The sequence below is a fragment of the Hippichthys cyanospilos genome, chromosome 10, assembly GCF_059441005.1.
Source record: "Hippichthys cyanospilos isolate Australia breed blue-spotted pipefish chromosome 10, RoL_Hcya_1.0, whole genome shotgun sequence".
Classification (NCBI taxonomy): Eukaryota; Metazoa; Chordata; class Actinopteri; order Syngnathiformes; family Syngnathidae; genus Hippichthys; species Hippichthys cyanospilos.
The window spans coordinates 9,805,958-9,822,513 of NC_142378.1; the positions used below are offsets into that span (position 1 = coordinate 9,805,958).

At 39.3% G+C, this 16,556-nt stretch overlaps 2 protein-coding genes across 10 annotated transcripts; one reads left to right on the forward strand and one right to left on the reverse strand.

The window, feature by feature from the left end:
* Positions 1-11: 11 nt before the first annotated feature.
* On the reverse strand, positions 12-6,394 carry srsf11 (serine and arginine rich splicing factor 11). Of its 8 annotated transcripts, none has more exons than XM_088424796.1 (13): positions 6,059-6,393; positions 5,096-5,186; positions 3,174-3,293; positions 2,824-2,933; positions 2,661-2,750; positions 2,543-2,589; positions 2,336-2,469; positions 2,128-2,209; positions 1,926-2,048; positions 1,130-1,216; positions 906-977; positions 645-819; positions 12-572 (listed from the first exon to the last, which is right to left on the reverse strand). In XM_088424796.1, exons 4-13 carry the CDS (start codon positions 2,905-2,907, stop codon positions 357-359), a joined length of 1,110 nt encoding a protein of 369 aa, XP_088280922.1. In that variant the 5' UTR covers positions 2,908-2,933; positions 3,174-3,293; positions 5,096-5,186; positions 6,059-6,393; the 3' UTR covers positions 12-356. The 8 variants fall into 8 exon arrangements, with proteins under 8 accessions (XP_088280922.1, XP_088280920.1, XP_088280918.1 ...); XM_088424794.1 differs by having other exon boundaries at positions 3,174-4,406; XM_088424792.1 differs by having other exon boundaries at positions 3,174-4,853.
* On the forward strand, positions 5,998-14,320 carry xxylt1 (xyloside xylosyltransferase 1). Of its 2 annotated transcripts, none has more exons than XM_088424799.1 (5): positions 5,998-6,749; positions 6,815-7,311; positions 8,561-8,699; positions 12,338-12,470; positions 13,493-14,320. In XM_088424799.1, exons 2-5 carry the CDS (start codon positions 6,952-6,954, stop codon positions 13,911-13,913), a joined length of 1,053 nt encoding a protein of 350 aa, XP_088280925.1. In that variant the 5' UTR covers positions 5,998-6,749; positions 6,815-6,951; the 3' UTR covers positions 13,914-14,320. The 2 variants fall into 2 exon arrangements, with proteins under 2 accessions (XP_088280925.1, XP_088280924.1); XM_088424798.1 differs by having other exon boundaries at positions 6,001-6,749; positions 6,836-7,311.
* The last annotated feature ends 2,236 nt before the right edge of the window (positions 14,321-16,556 follow it).

Genomic DNA, 16,556 nt, shown 5'->3' on the forward strand with positions numbered 1-16,556 from the left:
ACACAAGATGCTGACAGTTTATACCAGTTTTTTTTATTCTTTGGAAAACATTACACTTCAATGTACATTTAAAGGACTGAAAATTTAAATGGAACTAGATGTGTGGTGGGAATTGCTTAATGGTGAGGAAAAAGGAGATACAGATGTCATGACAAATGCTGACACGAGAATATCGCTGAAAACTGACAAGCACAAAAAGTACATGAGGATATTTTAAATGGCAATTATACATATTAAGAGTCCTTAATTCTACGCCTCTTTTGTTTAGACAGTTAGCCTCACGTTGTACTTCAAACCATCAGGCACAGATACAGTAATATGTTGCCCACATTAAAAACATCCTATACATGGGGACCTCAGTCGCTCATTTCCATGTCTTCTTGATGGTGATCATCTCCATTGACTTTGGACTTTTTGGAGGCGTGCCCCTGGCCTCTCTCCATTTCCTCGTGCCGTATGGGCGACGAGGCGGAGTCTGAGTCGCTCTTCCTCTCGTCGTCGTCCTCCTCCTCTTCTTCCATTATCTTTTCACTGCTGTAGCCTTGCTCCTCTTCATCATAATCGCGCGTCACCTGAAAGCGAAGCGTTCAGAGTCACACGGTTCTGCCGGGCGCACTATTTCAAACGAAACGGACCAGACAAACCTTCACGTCGCCTTTGTCGCTGTCGGACTTGCGGTCGCGGTCTCGCTCTTTGTCTTTGCTCTTCTTCTTACTGGACGAGCGTTCTCGCTGCTCTCTGCTTTGGTCCCTGTGCTCCCTCCTTTCTCTATCTCGCTCCTTCTCGCGATCCTTGTCCTTCTTCTTCTCTTTCTTGTGCCTTCACGTGCCCACCCGCGGTGTTTTCATTTAGCCGTTGCAGGCAAAAACATTACAAACAATAAAATAAATAACATGCATGCTCACCGCCTGGGCGATGGAGACCTGGTCAAGTGTTTTTTGGGGGACCTCGATGCACTGCGGCTTCGCCTGTGCCTCCTGAAACGCGAGATCAGGCAGTGTGAAAAACTGACCGAAAACAAGATCAATAGATTACATTTTTTTTTCAACTGATAACCATCCCCTCTGTTGTTTCCTGTCCTGTAAGCTTAACAGGGTATTGTCATCCCACGATGCATAGCAGTTCTTACCGATTAACACTGCGAGACCTCCTCGCACTGCTGTAACTCTTGGGTGGCGTCTTTGACCTTTTCTTTGATTTTTCCTCCTTCCTGTCCCTGTATGCACAAAAGTCAACATTATGATCATGTAAAGTACACTAGGCCATAAACCTAAACACAAATCGTGGAAAGGTAGTAGCCATGGGCGGCAGGGTGCCCAGTAGTTAGCATGTGTGAATCAATGTTCTAAGGTTTGGGCTACTAATCAATCTCAGCTCTCGCTTAAATTGTGAGTCGGGCCCAACATGGATTTTTTTTTTTTCTTTTAAGACAATTCTGCTATTAGATAGAAAAATGTCTCCATAAGTTATTTGGACTTTTCCTATGAAGGAGGAATTCTGCTAGCTAGATGTAGTTTTGGCATTATGAGATTTGTGGGGATATCTATTTGGCATTTGGCAAGTATTTTTTGGCCAGGCTTCTACTATGGCCCCTGTTGGGGACATGGCTTAAGTCCTGCTTTTTTTTTTTTTTTTAACTCCTTCCTATCCCTCATGTTTTTACTTCTCTCATAAGATCTTGAGACACTTCTTAGAGAGTACCGTAGTCTTGTCTCCTTTTGTTGGTCATTGTATGTTTTTTGGGGAGAATAGTGTGATGACAATTAAAAAAAAAAAAAAAACAAACCTTAAAGTGATTGACTAATACATACAATCAACTAAAAAAAAAAATCATGTTCTATGTAAGAAGGTCAATTTGCTAAAAAACAAAACATTAAAAAAAGCTATTTTAAAAAAGTTAAAATCAGCCAGGCCCTTGTTTTGACCTCAACCTGGATCTGCTGCGGCGGCGTCCTCTGTCTCGGGAGTGGGACCTCCTCCGGCGTGGGCTCTTCGACCTCCTCCTGTTTCTTGAGTGGGATCTCCTCCGAGACCTGCTCTGTGAGCGCCTGCCAAAAAAGAATATCTTTACAATTGTTCACACGTTTGCAGAAACTCAAGGGTACAACAATGACAAAGTGTTTTTACCTGTGTCTAGAGCGAGACCTGGAGCGTCTGCGCCGTGACCGCGAGCGAGAGCGAGAACGTTTGCGTTTGTCATCTTTCTTACCTGACAAAAAAGAAAAATTAATAATGTCCAGTTAATAAAGATCCAATTCATTAGGAACAGAATAGTCAGAGACAACAAATGACTTTTAATCAATAGTTAGAAAAGTCACACTATTAAGCAACTCACTTCCTGGTTCAATGGCAGCAGAAATGAGGGATTGGGCCTCTCGAACTCGCTTCATGGCCTCTTCAATTTCCTTGTTGGAGCCATCGTTCTTCAAACCAGGATTAAGGCTGAGGCCGGCAGCAAGTGGATTCAACCTGCAATGCCCAAAATCAGATTAAATAGAAAAATTAAAAAAAACACGCCCCGCCGAAAGGTGCAAGTTCTTACTTTGGATCCATGGACTGCATGAGCTTCAGGAGATCTGCCGAAAGGGCCTGAAATGGACAAAAACTTGATAAGACGACCTATTTGTTTGCTCGCGCTTGAACGGCAGCTGTTAGTTGACCTGTGGGTTCATGTTTGGTCCTCCCATTCCCATTGCAGCCATCTGCTCCAAGTTGGGAGCTCCTAGACCACCAAATGGCGTTCCTCCCATCTGAAAGGCGAAAGGCATTTCATCATTTCAAACGTTTAGAGTCCGCTGTCTGGTTGCAATTGCGGGAACTCACCGGGGCCAGGGGGTTGGGTGTCGGAAGAAGGCCGGCCCCGGGCATCATTCCCGCCACGGCGTTGGCCGGAGCCAGCAGCGACATAGCTTTCGATTCATCGGGAATGACTCCTGGAGAAGGAGGATGCCATTTCAGCACTAGCAATACGTTAAAGGGTGCACAAATTCCACAAGACAAGACTTGCAGACAAGCCACCACAGTTTAAGTGCTCTGTAGCTAAAACCAATACAAATGCTCATGTTGCCTTGTCTGTAAATCTTAATCCCTGACTTGTTGCTCTTTTGTCAGTATGACTGTAGCTGAATAGTCACAATTACACACTGTGTTCAACACTGCCAAGATTTTATCACCTGTACTTGTTTTCTAAGTCATGAACCAAACGTAAGCAAGCACAGCCGGTTGTCCCGTGGGATGTGCTCTCAACTTTCATTAGATGTTTTATGAACAAGCGACTCGCGCCGGCTGCTTCGCTATAAAGCACACAGAAACATTGAGATACAGAAAACAAAGTTTGTGATTTGGGCGGAAACAGGGGAACATTTCAACAGCGCTTACAGGACAGGGTCAATCACATTACCTTTTCTGGGCTTTTGCAGCTGGTTACTTGCATTAAAAAAAAAAAAAAGTACACTAATACCCCATTTCCTCAACTCGTGTACACAGTGTATGTGCATAACAGTCATATAGGTTGTCAATGTTCAGAACAATATCAAATTTATTTTTATTTTTTTTATAGCTTAGTGATAAAGAATGCATCTTGCCAAGTTAAAATGTGTTAAATTTCTTAGTAAAAAGTACACTTACGTGCGGGTGTCATTTTTACAAATCAATGACCAACCTAAATTGTCCACAATGACTTGCTCACTGATGATGCACTATTAATAGTTGAATTCTGGTCAACTATAGACTAGCAGTGCCATTTTTGGGGTCTCCTGATGAGACTATTTTGAAGGTTTCAACAAGGTTTATGCATGATGCCAACGATAATTGTGTATCTTTTGAGCTACCTTGTATTATGAAACCTCAGCTGAATAGAACTCTAAAACATCAGAACGTAATATTAAATTGGATGACACATATCCAATATATTGAGGTGATGGACACTATTTGAGGAAACGGGGTACTATAGAAATGTAACAGTAACCTACTTGGCAACAAGATGCAACACATATCGGTTGTGTCAACTTCAAATAATATACATACACCAAAAAATACACCAAAAATTCCTATAAGGGTATTACCAGAAAAATCCACTATTTAAGAAAAAAAAAAACATTAGCAAGTGCCCATAGCTGGGAAAAAAAGTCCATTCAAAATGGGAGGCTCATGGAGAATATCATCCATGGTTGTGCAATCTGAAAACAATACATGTTTTGTTTTTTCCATTTGACATTTTAAGACTTTTAAAGGGAGAGCCGCATATACGCATCTCTCTCACACACACACACACACACACACACATACGTGCACAGCAACAACAAAACAGACACTTGAGAAACAGGATAAGGCTGCGGAGGACAAAACGGTTGGTGGCATTTGCAGCAGGGCCTGGTATATAGGGCTGGCTGAACCAGGAAAAAGAACTGTAAAACACAATAACAAAAGAAACACCACTGTTAAAACGGGAGAGGCACTCAACCCTTTCAGTTACGTGTGGTGACGCTCAGGTATAGAGATTACTTCATCTGTGAGATGATCGGTGCAGGTTTCGGATTAAAAGTGCTGTATTTTTCAGGTGAATATTACACTTACTGAAATTCTGCACATGCACGTGAAGATATAGTGGTCGGGATGCCCTGACAGAATCGCTTAGGTGGTTATAGGTATCTTGCTAAGTCAAATGCAACTTCTAAATAGTTGATCAATTTGCATGAATATCAGAGAATATTCCTCGAATAGAGGAACCAAAAAAAAAAAGTTAGAGACACAAAAGGGGCTTGCAAGCCTGGTGCCATTTTTTCTATTCTCCTGATGGCAGCAGAGGACCGCTTTCAGTCAGCAAGGAAGGGGCTCTGCAATCAACTTGTCCACTATGAAAACCACAACACAAATAACAGAGAGAGAAATTTACAGCTAAATTACAAGACACAAATAAACACAAATTCACCTTTGCCAAATAACTCCACGGTAACACCCCAGACTGCTCAAAAGTGAGATTGATTTGTCACAGAGGAAACAAAACACAATGCTCACTGCCACTGTGTTTGAAAATCGTCCAGTACATATTGTATGATGCACATTCAGGGCTCGTAGACAGGAAGTGCACACCAACCTTCTGCAAATGGCACCACGATTAAGGCCCGGTCCACGAAGACGGTGTTGGTCAAGTGCTGGGAGACTCCCACCGATTCAGGCTCAAGGAACTTTACAAAACACACACGTGAAGTCACAGGCAAGGGAGAGTCACTGGAAGAAAACACACATATGTTGTGCAAAGAATACAAACTGGGACAACCCGATAAGGACCTCTTAAAGGCATAGTCCATTTATTTAGCCATTTTACACAGTCAAAACACATTTTGTCGTTAGATGTCGATTGAAAATGACATCATATGTCAAAATGTTAAAGGTAGAATGTAAATGACTTAGAAAAATAAAGACAAAATAGTAACTTCTTATGGCAAAAAAATGGACTATCACTAAGTGAAGGCATGCACCTCCAAGAACTAAAGGTGATCCGAGAAACAATGTCTTCCAATGGGAAATGAAGAGAAGCAAGGAAAAGAAGAACTAGTGAGAAGAGAATGAACTAAGTGTAATTTTACAACATAACAATGACTCAAAAACAAACAAGATGGATTACACTGACGAATTATAACATTTTAATACGACTATATCACAATATTTACGACAATAGCAACTGTAATGAGCATTTGCTGTTTTTAAAACATTATTTTTGACACAAGTGCACGTTCATCGTCTCGCGTATAGACATCCTCGACGGGTAAACGAATTAGAAAAATTGACGGTATTATTACTACCGATTACACAAAGCATGCAATATGAAATACATTATCCACAGAATAAAAAAAAAAGGAGATGCAAATAAACTTAAATTGGACTTAAAAAATAGATCGTTCCATCCTGCAAACACACAGTTTCCAATCAATGAACCGATGAGCAGCTGTGCGTGCGTTTTGTATGTTTAGCATGATAGCTTGCAACATTCGAGGCCTGCTAGCTCTTCCTCAGAAGAAACCCGGAGCGAAAGAAAAGCTTCTCCAGCGATACTCACTCAGGTGGAAAAAGTTTGAGCTCCTCTATGTTTCCCAGAAAGCCGAAGAGCGTCCTCATTTGTTCCGAGGTTGTGCTCGGGGAGACATTTGTCACCTGGACGACGTGCGTACTGGAATTCATCTCCGCGGTCTCGATCGAGCTAGCTAGCCTGTCGGGCTAAATTTAAGGAACAATAAAGCGAGGTAGCGTTTACGGATTAGAAAAGCAATAAACCGAGATGACCAGTAACATAATTCGACTAGAAGCGGTAGAATATGCCGTTATGTCACGACCGAGAGAGACAATGACGATGCGCAGAGAGCATGGATTCAAACAGCGCTTTATGGTGCGTTTGGGTACAGTGAATAAAATCGTAATTAAGTCATTTGTGTACTTTCACTTCCCATGAAACAAATCCAGCGTTATTGTTTACGCTGTCATTCGAAACATTAGTATTAGGTTTGAGTGAACCTTTTGTGACACAATGACTTTAATGTTGACACAATGACTTTCATGTTGACACGTTGCATTTGATGACTTTTAACATGCCAATGAAGACGTGAACTTGAACTGCAAGTTGTGTTTCTTTGCTTTGCCACAGTAGTGAGAAATAAGTAGTTCATTTAGTAGTAGTAGTAGTAGTAGTAGTAGTAGTAGTAGATCATTTTCTCAGAGGAGTGTGTCGTATGAAATGCCCAATTTGTATTACAGTGAGTGAATTTCATTCTTTCTTTCTTTTTTTGTCATCAGTGCTGTCTTGACACTTGAACTTAAGTGTTCTTGATTGTTTTTCCAGAACTGCTAAAATTCTCTTGAACTGGAGGGACCAAGTCGTGATACAATTTCGCCTCCCATTTTTTTTTTAAACTTGAGATTAAACACCTGCTCCTCTGCAGACCTGCGTACCTAATCATGACCAGAGCCGTTATTTACAGACCCCGAACGTTTTTGCTCATCCTAGTTTCCGTTCTAGGTTTGGCAGCATTTTTCTACTTTTTCCCAGAGAATCACACTTCCCCCTTGTCCCAGATTCACGGATCCAAAGAGGAGACAAAGAGTCAAAACCAACGATACAATGTCCTCATGCTTTACTTTCAGGGTAAACAAAGTAGTCAGATAGATTTGAGGGTATTCATGTTGTCTCTGGTCAAGTATGCAGAGTTTTTGGAAGAAGAGATAGTAGTGTTTCAAATTGTGAGGGATGCAGGCAGTAAAAAAACGGTACAGAAGATAATTCAGGATTCTCTCATGAATGCAACATTCAAGTACGAGGTAAGCATGACATTATCAGAGTTGGCTGTCACGGTAAGTAAAAAAAAAAAAGTGGTATATTTAGATTTTTGCAGTTGTATTTTGTCACAACGTTATAGTATTTAAAATATTTTGTCTTTGGTGGCAGTCTTTTCTCCGTGGTGTGCACTAGGGAGCGTTGTTGGCTAGATAACGCCATTCACCTGCTGGAACAGAGTTCCAAACCGATACCATATGCAACTAAAGGCGTTTTTTTCTTCTTCTCTGCCTGCATGTTGCTTAATATCCACAACACAATTATTTTGGTTGTGAAATGTTCGTGTTTTATTTTATTTTTTTTGCCAATTGTTAGTCCAAGCAAAACCCAATTTTCACACGGTAGATGACTTGTTACTGCCTATCCCCTTTATGACCACACATCAGTGTGGTGTGTTTAGCACAACTGGTTCCTGGGTTCTCTATAGCGGTACTTATAGGGACAGTAAGATTTCGATCATTTTTCATGACGGACAGCAGGAGGTGCTGCATTTACCATTGTCTGTAGCTATAACAAATAAGGCCGCCACTTGAAAAGTTGCCACCCCCAATGTAATGTAATGTAATTAAATGATAATTGGACCTATGATTATATTTACAACATATTGTTGGTCATAAACTACACATTCATTTGCAAGTTTTGGGAATTTGCAATCATTTATTCCTTTTTAATGAAAAACTTTCTAAATCTTACACACCGTCCCTTTGATAATTACTGAGTTTCATGTCCAAAATCAACATTTACAACATGCAATAAAATCAAACATGAAATGAAACCCGCAGCTATGCAGACGCCCACTTATTCACTTGCATTTGTTTATCTTTGCGTTTATTTTGTTTTTCTCCAATATTCCATCTTTTACTACGACAGCCTTAGTCGACATCGCCGCAGATGCTTGACCAAGCTATCAAACGCTTGAGTCTTGTTTCACTCATGAACAACTCTACTCAAATTGGCAAACGTCACCATGTGTGAATTGGCACTCTTGCAACAGATACAAAGCCTAAAAATCGCAGCCTCCTTAAAAGAGCATACGTGTTTTTTCCTGTTTGTTTGGTGACATGCACTTCATAGGATGGATACTGGCAAGGAAGATATGAATGGAGTAATAGTTTTGACATCTTTGACTGTCATCTGCCCTCAGTTTATTTTCTCGAATCTCATCAGTAAAACACATAACATCTGTTTCTAGTTTTGATTTTTAAAGCCATTGCACTGTTACTGTCAACGCAGGTGGTGTTCCATTCTATGGAAGCTCTTTCTCGTAGGCTAATACCAATGGTGCACTTCCTGCAGAAGCGCTTCGGCCGAAAGCCCTTCAATCGACCTGTCTTCTTCCTATGTGCTGTCATGCACAGGATCATGCCAGAGAGTAAGTGGATGTTGTCGGATGTCAGAAAAAATTCCTATGAAGTTAACATTTTAATTCCACTTGGAGAAAATGGAAAACACTGAAAAAATGGCTGTAAACAGTATGTTTAATTCCACTTGAAATTTAATTAAAAAATTCTTAGGTTCATCAGATTTGACTAATGCAACTGCAAAGGGTGGTTAACCTGCGCCAAAAAAAAGGGCCTCGTTACCCAGGCGTTCGCATCCACATTGCCGGAAAGCTCTTAGCGCTTTATGTGAAATGTTGAGCAGCGCACACATTAGCAGTGGCAGCTTCCCCATATGCTACCACGGAAAAAATGCAAGCCCTCCTTTTAAATTTATCGAAGTGCCGAGGTGAAGCCTTGAAATCTATAGGTAGCCCTACTTGCTGCAATATTACTTTGACTGCGTTGTCTTCGAATTGTGCACTCACAAAATCGCGAATAATGTTGTGCACTCGTAATGTACAGCACAGCCAATAGGAGAGCAGAACAAAGAAGGTGAGGGATTCTGACCAATGGGAGAGCAGGATACTGGTGCAGTAAGGCATGTGGGAAATGCAAGTTTTCCCTTGGATCACGTGATTTATCGCTCATATTTCTTTCTCATAAGAAGAGGCAAAAATCTGGCTTAATTTTTACCCATAAAATGACTTTTATGTATAGAAGCCACGGTATATACAAATACATACCTGGTATCCAATTTTTGGACGACTGAGAGGAGGGGAAAAAAGAAAAAAACGTTTTTGGGAGTGAGTTAAAAGTGTGAACCAATCAATGTTATGAACCAAGTGAGATGCAAGTCCTGTCGAGTTGGTCCTCCACCAATATGTCGTCGTTGAAGCTCATGGAAACAAGAAAATTTGATTGTTTTAGGATGACTAGTTGATAAAGCGAATGTTTGTATTTAAACGAATGTATCATTAATTCACCATAAAATGTGAAAAAAATAAGTATATAAGTATGAAAATGTTGTGGTTGTGGGAAATTGTGTCTATTCAGTATTGGTAGCAACAGCATACAATGAGCCTCAGTAAATAGGTTTTAAGTGCTCACATCAGAGGAGATATTAGGGCCTAATGAGATTGACCCACATTCTTTCTGAAAAAAAAAAAACATTGTGCTTAGGTAACAATGTGCCTTTTGTTTTGTGGCCAATTTAGTTGTTGCTGCATAGTGCTATCGCCACTCGGCAGAGCGTTTACCCCTTTCTACACTTCCCTAATGCAATTTTTTTGTCCATCAACGTTCTAACAGCAATCAGAACAACACAAGAAAAACAATCTTTAGTCATTTGTCTTTTTTCTATTTTGTGCCATAGTATTCTCAAATACCGTTATCAGATAGACAAAGGGAAACGGAGACTGATATTTGTTAAGCTGTGTATCTGAGTGTTGGCCGATTTTATCTGATCTTATTTTATTTATTTTTATTTCACAGTTTTAGTATGCTTTTATTGTGTTATCTATTTATCATGTTTTAGTTTTCATATACATCACTTTGGAAACCTTGTGTTAGTTAAAATTGTGCTATATAAATAAAATGGATTGGATTGGGTAGCTGTTTAGTCTGTGTTGTAAGTGTAACTTAAAAAAGTTAAAGATGCAGTAGAATTTAGAACTTGGATTTATGACTTGTTTCCAACTGTAAAAGCTGTGTTATGCCTGATAGCAGGAATGGATAAGACCCGCAGATAAAGCACCTGGGTGGATTCAGGGTCAACAAGTAGTTATTTGCAGATTCGCATGAATGTGGACGGTACATTTTTACTGTAATTGCGCACCGTAAGAGTTATACGACAAATCCTGTGTGCGCATGTGTGTGTGTGGTGGTGGGTGTAGCATTTTTGCCCTACTTTCACCCCAACTGGCATACTAAGTCCAACATCCACCATCAAAGCTACCTCATCACTGTCTTGTAACAATTCTATACCTGCTCCCTCTCTCATTTGTACTACAGTGGACCCCTAGGTTACAACATCCCTGATTTACGTTATTTTCTTGTTGCGATGTGGAATACTGAGTTTTTTCATCCCCTCTTCATGGCGTTTTCCCGGTTATGCGATCAAAACAACTGCCATGACTCTAGGGGCTTGGCTGTATTTGTGTTACGTCTCCATCTGCAGGCGTTTTAGGTAATTACACTTTTTTCAGTTGCCGTCCCCGCAACGCGTCACTACAATTCTGCGATGGTTCAGCGTCTCCTCATGGAGATGGTTGTCTGCTATTGGTCTGCTTCACTCGTTTCAAAATGGCGGAACGGTAAAGCTTTGTTCGATTGTGAGTGGTTACAAAACCGTATTTATAGTGCATTTTTACTGCTCGATTCAAAGTTGAAAGGGTTAGCCATGGTTCCCAAGATTGCTACTGATGTTAAAAGAGAGAAGATGATGATTTATATGGAAACGATGCTGGAGATAACCCTTATTAGGGAATATGGGCATAACAAGCAGCACTCAAAAGTAAATAAATTCTTTTCATACGTTTTATTTATGATGTTTTCTGATTGTATACATGTATATAATATACACGTAGCACTTACTATACTATTTTGGTACCAAGTTTTAATATGTATGTACAATTCTAATGTTTTTACCTGGGGTTCTAAACGCATTAGCTATTTAACATAGGTTTGGATTGCCCGTCATACGACCAATTTGACTTATGAACCCAACCGCGGAGTGGATTAATATCGTAACACGTGGGCCCACTGTAATTACACTGTTAGTGCAAACCAACATAGCTAATCTCTAATCTCTAGAGCCCCCATTGTTAAAACAATGGCATTGTAATGTGCAGCTGGCTTCCTTGTTTGGAGGAACACGAAGCTAGGTGAGAAGTTAATTTACTCCACCAACAAATATCTCCCACAAAAATAATCCAAATTCTGCAGTACGACTCAAATTAATAACAGTCATCACACTTTTTTTTTTCTCAGAGGATAAAAAACTGAAAACGGAAGTGAGTCTTATTGTTTGTCTATTGTTGCTCTAGCATTTGTGTTCAAATATCTGTTAGCATTATAACACTAATAGTTAGCCTGTCCCCAAGGGTTTACTTTACATGTTAGCATTGCACTTACAGTGGCTCTCTTAAAGGAAAAGTGTTCAGTTGTTTTAACTACACAGCCTTTATTTAATAAAGTGCTCCCCATTGTATGCATCTTGTCTGGGAAGTAAAATTCATTTCTTACTTGTGTTTATATAAGCCATGAAGCTACAGGCACATTATCTGATCAGTTGTAGATACTTTTTTTCCATTTTACACACACTAGACAGTGAATATTTATTGCACTCAAACTTTAAGCCCTAATTAGTTTTTGTATCAAGTAAAGTACAGTTTATCATTCCATGGCATCATTGCTAATTCCCACTCAACTCCAAAAAACACAACGGAAGTTGAAAAATTAACCAAAAGAAATGTAAATATCCTTCAAAACCTATTTTTTCTATGCTTTTCAGAGCTTTTATGTATTAGTGCCATTTTGTGGAATTTCCTTTATAGGGTCATCAATTCAGTTTGATGGCCCTTTATGCACACGCATTAACACTCACTTTGGGACTTACATTCCGCGATGATTGTGTTTGCATAGCTGCTCAGAAATTATTCATGTTATGATTACCTTCTTTTTTTTTCAGATTTGTCACGCATTTTGCAAATTGACACTGATGTGAAGTTCAGAACAAACCTCAAGAACCTCTTCCAGGAATTTGACAACTTTCCACCAGGAGCGGTAATGGGCATAGCCAGGGATATGCAACCAGTGTACAGGTATCACAACAGGGCGCACAACACGCCAGCTTTGAGAGATGACGCTTTGTTAAAGGAACATACTGTTCCTAAAAATAGCCAGCAATGGCTTTCAGTAGCCATTTACTTGTTTGTATGTTGATATACTGATAGGAGCAATTAACCTACTGACTAATATGTTGTTTGCATATACAGTGCAGCCTGCTGTAATTTCTGGGTAACTTAAAAAAATGTATTGTTTTGAAATGTATTTTACAGTTCTTACCCTTAGACAAAGATTTGTGAAAAAAACATTACACATGTAAATGTATTGGAACAATAAATTAATGTATTTCTATCGTAATAATCTGTCCATTTTTACAGTTAGCGATTTTCTTTTTTTCTCATATTAAATCTAAAAGTAGTTTCTTGTAAATTACCTAAATGATATTTTAGAAAGAGAAAAAACCCGTAAAATATGCTAAACTTTTTTGCTTTACCTTTTTTTTTTTTTTTACAGTGTAGGCAATAAGCAAGTTACTGTACTGCATAATTTTAAATTTTCTGTGTTTCCTCGTTGAAAAAAAAAACTTGCAACATTCTTCACAAGGGGAAGCAAGGAACAAGAAGTCAAAGGAAAAAAAAAAAAGATTTAATGGAAGCACTTGACACATTTTTGGGCACTTTCAAAATCAGTGGAAATATATTGTCAAGCAGAACTCTCCAATTGTCAAGATGCACACTTATATGAAGCTAAGAATGTAACCCAGCAACCGTGGACCAAGATTGGAGGTAACGAGTGTTTATCACTGTAAGTTAGAAAAATAATACTGACGCGACTGACACAGCCCAGATGCGCATTTTCATTCGTATCGTGTTTACCGCAAAAGCGGACTTATTTATTATCGCATATGATGTTGTATTTGTGCTGAGTTTTTAAATGGCCCTTCACAGGTAGATTGTGGTATGTAGTAGTTCTCCCATTCCTACTTTCGATAGAAGAGTCCTAAATGAAATAAAACGTAACATCTGCACTGCAGCTGACCTCTCCTCTTCACACACAGATTCCAATATGAGCAGTACCGGAAGGAAAACCCCCGAACCAGAGTGGGTGACCCTCTGCCCAAGGGTCTCCCCGGTTTTAACGCTGGTTTGATTTTACTGGACCTCGCTGCTATGAGGGCCTCCTTTCTCTACAACCAGCTGTTGGAGTTAAGAAGAGTGAATAAGCTGTTTCATAAGTACAAAATCACAAAGGCCCACCTCGGGGGCCAGGACTTCCTCACAATGATAGGCATGGAGTACCCAGAACTGTTTTACCCCCTGGACTGTGGTTGGAACCGACAACTGTGTAAAGTTTGGAAGGAAATTGCGGGGGATGCTATTTTTGACTTGTATCAGAAATGTGATGGCCCCATCTACATCGACCATTTTAACTGTAATTCCAACATACCTGATGATGCTGAAAAAAAGGCTATCAATTAGGGACATGAAACCTCAAGCTGTGGAAACCTTTCTTGTGTGTGTGTGTGTGTGTGTGTGTGTGTGGGGTATATATGTGTATATATGTATATATACAGTATATAGTGTGTGTGTGTATGTATATGAATAAAAAAGCCTCATTCACTTAGAAAAGTCAGCAGGATCTTGGATCTTCTGTGTGCTTAGATTTACAATGAAATATAAACTTTAGTTTCTTGGCGACAATGACAGGAAATTGTGAATATCCCTGAGTTCATCAGATTGTTTACTGCAGAAGAAGCACAGTTTAGCCATTGTGTGAAAATTGTCTCATGACAGCTTACAGGGCTTTCAAAAAAAAAAAATCTCCAATTTGTATTTCAGAAGCTGTGTTCTAATATGTTGTAATATTTAAACTTGAATGTCAAACATGTTGGGGTTTTGCTTCAAAATACACAGATGACACACAGTACGGTGCACCATACAGTGTGTAACAGATGACCTTGATAGGCAAGCTCAAACCCATCACAAAGCTTGTTTCTCAACACAAATAAGAAAAGGATACACGAGTTGTCAGGAGTGCTCATTCTAGACATTACAGCCTTGTATTGACAAAAAGTAGACTCAAAATGCCTTCTTGGAAAATTCAAAGCGTGAGCACTGGCCAGGGACACTGACCCACATAAGATAAGACTCCCATCAAAATGGAATTCAATATCTTAAGTTGCCCTACTTTTAAAGCCACAGGGATCATTTACATTTACGCTCGAGTTATAGGTTTACTGTGGTTCATGGCTATATTCTAGCATCATTGATGGGTTTTCTCTCTACTAGGTAATCTTTAGCTAATTATGATTTTACGCCAGTTATTGTTTTATTTCACACATTTGACTCTGAAATGTTACACAACTACGCCAGCTGAGGACTGACCAAGTTGTTTTTGATTTTGAAAGAGTTGCATGGTCTCACCCAATTGCCTACTTCTTCAGTGACTAAAGTTATGAATAGAAACGTCGACAAAAGCAGGCCTGGGCAGTCTAAATCCAGAATCGAATCTGACTCAGTGCCGGCGAAACTGACCAAACTGACCAAGTTTTTTTGGGCCATGAGCAGTATTTTTAACCTCCCTGTCTTTTTTGTTTTTTTGGGCCATGGGAAGGAATCGCAACCTCCCGTTCGAATTTTTACTTACACAGGCGGGAATTTCAACGTCCCCTATCCTTTTATTTTGTCTTTTGGGCCACGGGTGGGAATTTCAACCTCCCGCTACGATTTTTACTTTGTTTTTTGGGCCACGGGCAGGACTTTCAGCCTCCCTATCAAAAAAGCGTCCGTGTTTTCTCCCCGTCTCAATTTCTTTCGCTGGTATATCTCATAGGTTTAGTTTGTTTTTGTTTTTTTGTTTTTGGAGGAAAAAAAATCAGGACTGAAAGGGTGAAAGCACTAAATTGTTTCAGGAAAAAAAAAAAGTTCATCAAACAAAATTTATGTTCGGTAGGTTATTAAATTTCATTGTTGTGAAAACCCAAATTCTCCCCCATGCTAGAATGATTGGACCCAACTTGTCATGTTCCACCTCTCGTTACCTGTCAAGTTAATTTTTTTGTGAACAGATCTCTACTATGATACCACAAGAGGAGAGTTTTAGCTGGATATTTTTCTATGATCAAATATTTAAAATTATTTTTGAAAATAGGTCAAATATTGATTAAGTTCATGATTCATTTTTGTGAAGATATCTTTACTGTAATCCTAAAACAGGACTCTTTATGTTTAATATTTCTCTGTGGACAAATACTTATTCATATATATTTGAGTTTTAGAACAGATTTGACACTTTGTTGAACAAATATATATCATTAAGTTAATATTTTTGTGAACAGATTTCCTCCCTAACCCCAAAAGAGGATGCTTTATGTTTCATATTTTTCTGTGGACAAATATAATTATTTTTGAGAACAGGTCAGACACCTTATATTGATTTTGTTTTTGTTTTGTGGAAAAATATTTATTAGATATTTCTTTTAGATATCAGATTTCGTCTGTGATCCAAGGATGTTTTTTTTTTTTTCTTGTGGACCAATACAAATGAAATTTGAATGGGTGTAATTTTTAATAAATCACACTGATGGCATGTTTTAAGTTTTTTTTGGTTTGTTTTTTTGGACCCAAAAACGCTTTGCACTAGTTAAAGGAGTACTTGGCTGAAAACATTTCACAGGGGCTCATCACTGAAAAAAGGCCACTGGTGTAGATCCTTATATTAACCTAGTATTTATATAAACACGCATTCTCACTCATGACGTTCATTGCTTCTTTATTGAGCAAGGCATTTGGAATAGAGGAAAGAGCCTTCTTGACATGTCTGTCCAATCATATCTACTCATTATGTTTGCAGTTGTGTGAGGTCAAATAGCATCAGCAGCAGAAGTAGGTCAGTGTGCTAGAGTGCATGCAACAGGGCAGCTACACAGTATCTCCAGCCGTGATTAAGAACCATCCAGGCTGTGTCAATGCATCCATTAGGAAGGGTTAAAAGCATTAGAACAGGATGTGTTGACGTCACAATTAGAGATGGTCTTCTGCGGAGATTCACCAGATCAGACCAATTTAAGGTCTTTCTGAGAGTTTGAGTTGGAATGGAAAAGAAGTATTTGTGAAATGCAA